Here is a 6,099-nt window from a genome sequence, read left to right on the forward strand (position 1 = left end):
GGAAGCTGGTATTGTGAGCCTGTGAAGTAACCTTATTACTTATTATCCTAAACGTCTTTAGGCATGGAAGCTGGTCTTGTGAGCCTGTGAAGTACCCTTATTATTTATTATCCTGAACGTCTTTAGGCACAGAAGCTGGTATTGTGAGCCTGTGAAGTAACCTTATTACTTATGCATGCACTATACTATTCTTGTACCCGCACAATGTAGGCAATATCAGCCTAGTATTAGTAGGACACACTAATTCTCCTGTTGAATTCAGAAAGAGTACACTTTGCTTGAAATATGATGGAACTGAATCTTTACATTCCTTTTACTATTGATCCATATATCATATAGTCCAATTACAGAAGAACTTCTTGTATATGATACCATTTGCTTCAGCAATGTTCCAATGTAAGCCTGTCAATGACTGCAGATATATTTTAGACAACTGTGACAAATCCAAAGTTACATAGCTTTTTTTTTCAGTCTTTTTCAACATTGACTTCTTTCACACTAAACTTTAGGATTGTACAACCTGTTGGAGTATGTTGGGTTATATCATCAGTTTAAGAATACTAGCCAAATCAGATTTTTTGTTCTATATGAACACAGGCTAATAATAGTTGCAAAGATCTTTGACTATTTTTAGGTGATCTCCCATGAAAGAAATTTTCAGGTTAATAAATATTATAACCATATTCAATAACTGACCATTTCTTGCTTCTATCATCCAACATCACAAGATATGCAAGAAGATGGGTATTATTAGCTCCCATTTCTTAACAGTGAATATGACAATACCCAACACACTTCTCTGACAGCGCTTAAAAGATTGGATTTCTCTTTATGATACTCAATATATCCCTTCTGCAGAAACAATGGCATCTCGATTTTCACACCTAGTACATGAAAGAGAACTAGTGCATCCCTAAGATGGAAATGATATTGTTCTGTTCTGTCAAAAGTTCCTATGCAAGAAAATGCATATTGTTAGGTGTCAGTTCTCAGCAACTGATATGACCAAATCTAAGATATACAGGAAGAATATTGCTCAACCAAGTAGAATAAGCTAAATGTTTTGCTCTTTTTGTACAACGATACTATTTTCCAAACTCAGAATTGTAGACAGAATTTTATTGATTACTCGGTATAGAATTTAATGAGGAGAGCCCCCAAATAATTTGTACAGATTCAATGCAGATATTCCTCAAAGGTGGAATGGAATTCTGAAAAACTGGGACTTGGTCAGTCCCATCAGTTAGCTTGTGAAGCCTAAGAAGGTCTCTTCCACATGTTTTGTTTAAAGACAGATCACATCTATTCTGTAACAGTTGGTATGGTCTTTCATTTTTGGATCTAACACTTGGCACAAATTGGATGCAAACTATTTTCTGTTTATGTTGACCTTTCCAACACTAGGCTCCAGCATGGGTGATAGTACCATGCATAACAGGTACTTGAGTTTATGCTTCAAGTGGTAGAACAATCAGTTGAGTACATTTTAGAATGATTGTTACCTGTTGATATGATCTTCAGTATTAAACAGGATTTTTACAGTTAACTTGCTCAAAATTGTATCAGGAGCTGAGTAATTTAGATCATTGATCAGTTTCACTGTCACATGGTGGAAGATCATCAAGTGCACAACATTTAGAACAGTAGTTCTATAAAGGGAATTACCTACAAATGCCACTATTTTTAACATTTTTCTTATTTTGAAAGTATCTTTTCACTTCATCATTATGTGTTTCGGATAATCACCTACCCCTTTAGGTCCTTAATTCACATGAAATACTGTAAGACGCATCTGTTTTTCACTGACATGGCTCTCTCATTACTTCCGATAAGGTACTCTCCCTCCACTCACAAGATTAGCTTTTCAAAAATCATCACTGGGAGCAGTGTCACAACATTTTATTGTTGTGATTTTGTTTGCCAGTCTCCCTTAACTTTTGATAACGTGTATATGAAGTTTATCACTTGTTAAAAGTAGTTTTATATAATTAAATAATCAATTTTGTATGTTCATGAAAGTTAAAGTACTGTCAACTTATGATATATAAGAAAATATTATTATTTCCTAAAATATATGTACAACCAAATCTTGACGCTTCATGAGAAAGAAATTTTTTTTTACTTTGATTAATAAAAATGCGTTTATTATCACCTACACGTGAAATGCTCATTTCTAGAGCTAATTTCTCATGTACTTTTAACTTCTGTTGAGTAGATTTTTATCATTAAATTTTTTCCTATTGGATTGTATATTGATGGAAAAACAATCTCATCTCAGAGTGGAATGTGTGTTCATGTGCATATCCATTGTTTACACATGTATTATTTTACAGTTCATGACTTGGGCAGCTACAGTACAGAATAAAAATGTCTTGTATTACAAAAAAACGTTTCTACTATTGAGGGAAAAATCATTTCTTTACAAAATGACAATGTGTAGATGAAGTTGCATTCTCATTACTTGAATTCTTAATGTATGTATTAAGAAGATATTGAAAATAATTATAATTTGTACCAAGTTTTTTAAGTTTGATTGTGGTCCACTATATCCATATAACACTATGGCTGGTTTTCATTTCATTGTAGAAAAATTGTGAAAGATGTTGTTACTTTTCATGTTGTTAATTTTACTGGGTTAAAATATATCAATTTAAAAATGTACAATAATGTAGAAAATACATGTATACCATCATAGTCAAATATTTTCTATGTAACATTCCTATTACTGTATAATATATAATACTGTATGGAATACAACAAATAATCTTGTATTTGAAAAATGAAAGTTTTAGAGAATTTCTCTAGGTATCCATAATTCTGTAAATCAATATTAGTACTTTACACATATGTACTATATGAAACTCCTAAATATATGAAAGTGTAAAGAAATATGTACAGTGTATGTACAATTGCATAGAATCTCCTCACTTCTTGATAATACTAATAAAATTACATTTTTCAAAAAACTTCATTGTCACTTTTTATTTCAGGAAAAACAACAATTATCAGAAGATACACAGAAGGTATGTGTTACAGTAGTAATTTGTGGATTCTTATCTTAGGAAAACACTTGAATTTTAACTTGAAAAATACATTGAAAGTTGATTGAAGAGAAAAAAGTTATTCATAGATATACATTCTATGACTTATTGTACTAAACATTTCCCACAAATTTGTGAACAGTACTTGTGTATCTGTACAGTTAATGTTGTTAGTGTCAATTATTCATATCTGTGTGCATTATTCTTCATTGTGTTGTAACATAATATGAATTTTTATCTTATTAGAATCACCTTACCAAAACAATGGTTTTAAGTTGACTTGTTTTGAATGTTTTCTGGATGTTAACTGTTTGTATTTATTACAAAGGTTTCTTCCATTCCTTGTTTATTCATATTTGAAGTACAACTAAAAAGAAAACTTAACTACAGTAATGATCACTGAGTATTAACATAAAGTTTAACTTGAAGTTACAAGTTTTCAAGTAAATCCTCTTCATATAGCTGTTACTAATTAAAAAAAAAATTCTTTGCAGAAATATTTTTTGTTGAAATAAGTAAATTTTTAAAGTAGACATTTGAGGGGAACTAAGTTCAATAGTCAACAGAAATAACTAACTTTCTATATTCACAATATTTGGTCTGTTGCATGTGATGTATGTAAGATCAATGATGTGTACATTAGTGTATGCATTATAATGTATGATGCTCATATACAAGTAAAGCTGTAGTGAATAAGATACATTTTATGCTCACCAATACTATTGTATTTAAAATCAGCTAATTCCAAAATAATAGGCTTACCTCTCTGTACACAAAAGCTATTCCTTGCATATCTGCCTTTGAGATTTTGCACATGCCACTATTCTCAAGCTATCTGCCACCTAAGATGCACGTTATCATGTGAATTTTGCTTGTGCACGATATAATCATCATGCAACAATAGCCCTCCACCAATAGTATGGTTACGTACTCTCCATAAGCAGTACATCCCCATAAGCACTTGCACTTGAAATTAACTTCCTTCTTATACTTGGAACTGTCTTTCACAGACATGAATGTTTCAGTTTAAAGAGATTTTGTACTGATTTTGAGATTTGTACTGCCTTTTTGCAGTGTTAACTTTGTTAGGCTTCCTTTTAGTTTGTTTTAACTTCACTTCCATACAACATTGCCATTAAATAACTTCTAAAATGTTTGTTTTTTTACCTGGAGAATTGCTACAATGACCATGAATTCTCAAGTGAGGGAGACTACTATCTACTCTCAAGGTTCTGATGATGTTGCTAACACTACCCTTACTTTGTCTGTAGACACTGGAGGTTCTTTGACTGTGGAACTTTTTCCTGCCATAGTTCATCATATCATTGGTTATTTGATGCCTTTTTGCTTTTTTTTACGTATTGAGGACAGTGATCCTCCTCCAAATCTTTCTGTGGATTTGATTACTCAGTTTTTTCCTTTACTTTCCATATATCCTCTATCTTTTGTTTCTTCCCATTCCTTGCTATATGACTCTCACACTGAGAATTATTTGATTTTTCTCCTTCTCTTGTCATACAAATCCAAGTTGACTAATTTGTGGATCAGCTTTGTTCCAACTTTCAAATGCCTCATCTCCAGAATTCCTTCACCATGACTTATGACCATTCTCTTTTTCAGTTCTTGGAGTCCTTTCTACCTGGTTGGGGGACTGACCCTGTCTTCAGTAACACTGTCTAGTACTTAGTTTTCTTGTCTTTGCTTTTTTCTTACCCATCTTCTTCTTTACCTATCCTTTTTTCATCTCCTATCTGAAGCCCTACATCAGCATCCCAATAGTTTCTCTGGGAATTTTTAATCAATCCTTTTCAATATCTTGGCCAGGGTTTCATCTTGTGCTTTGTTCCTGCGTACTTAGTTCCTCTGTAGTTGGAATCTCCTGGGATGTGACTGTCTTCTCTCTACCATTCTCCATCCCCATTCTTACCTCTGTGATCTCCATCTGGCTCTTTTTCTTTGCCCTGAAGTCTTCAGGGGTGTTCCTAACACCTTCAAGGTTCAGTTCAAAACTACCTCCCTTTCTGCCGTGGTTTCTCATCTCTCACAACCCCGTGAGTCCTCTGCCTCTCTCTCTTTTCTTGTTTTTCATTGCTATACCTCTTCTTGCCATCCCTCTCCTGTCAAGTTAGCTATTGCACATTCCTTTGGTGACTCCCTCCCTTTGTACCCAGTCAGCTTAGGCCCTGTAGGGGCATATCTGTTCACAGACTTTTGACCCCTTTTGTAGCTGACTGGTGTGTCATTCAGATTCTTACACATGAACTTTATCTTCACTTCTTGTCTTTTCATCCTCTGTCTTCTTTTCTTGTTCCTTTTCCTCCTCCTTCTCCTAATACTAAGTATTTTCTGTATCTTTAGTCCATGTTATAGGACTTTTAGACATAAGAGGGTCATTTGCCCCCTCTCCTGAGTTTTATTCTCATTTTTCTTCCCATCATTGACCCTTCCTTTTTCAACCACTACCTGGTGGTTCCTTGTCAAGATAAAGGAGTTTCTTCCTCATCATTGATTCTTTCCCCCAGACTATGAATGATAGTCAACATTTTCTACCCCTTTCTCCATATAACTGACAGAGCAAAAGATATAACAAAAGGAGCTAGCAGAGATGCAGTTTTTGTAGTGCATGTAGGGGCTAATTATGTAAGGAAAGGTAGGTCAGAGGAGCTAATTAATAACTATAAGGGGTTGATAAAGGCACTTAAAGAAAAATGGCCATAACTTAATTTTGGCAGGGATAGTGCCCAGAATTAACTATGGGGATGAAGTTATAAGTAGGTCATTAGGGCTAAGTGCTAGGCTTAGGTTAGTATGTAAGGATAAGCAGATTGACTGGTTGGACTTGTGGGATCAGTTCAGTGGGAGAAGGGAGCTTTTTGCAATAAAGGAATGCTAGTATCTGATGTTTATGAGATGACTGGGTTAGAATGTTTTACTTTTTCTTTGGTTTTTACTAATGAAGATTTAAACAGTATTCCACATCTTGATCACTTGATAAATGGAAACGAGATCAAACAAGATGACTGCATTAATTCTGAGCTGGTTAAGAAAAAATTGGAAA

The 6,099-nt window shown here is 33.8% G+C and overlaps 1 protein-coding gene across 1 annotated transcript in view; it reads left to right on the forward strand.

Annotated features, from left to right (window-relative positions):
• The window catches only part of LOC106457157 (ras-related protein Rab-32B-like), a 37,515-nt gene that overhangs the window by 8,661 nt on the left and 22,755 nt on the right, over positions 1-6,099 (forward strand). The window contains exon 3 of the mRNA XM_013916544.2: positions 2,991-3,023. Coding sequence (XP_013771998.2) covers positions 2,991-3,023 — 33 coding nt within the window. The remainder of the gene's footprint in view (positions 1-2,990; positions 3,024-6,099) is intronic.

Source organism: Limulus polyphemus, unplaced genomic scaffold, assembly GCF_000517525.1.
Source record: "Limulus polyphemus unplaced genomic scaffold, Limulus_polyphemus-2.1.2 Scaffold298, whole genome shotgun sequence".
Lineage (NCBI taxonomy): Eukaryota > Metazoa > Arthropoda > Merostomata > Xiphosura > Limulidae > Limulus > Limulus polyphemus.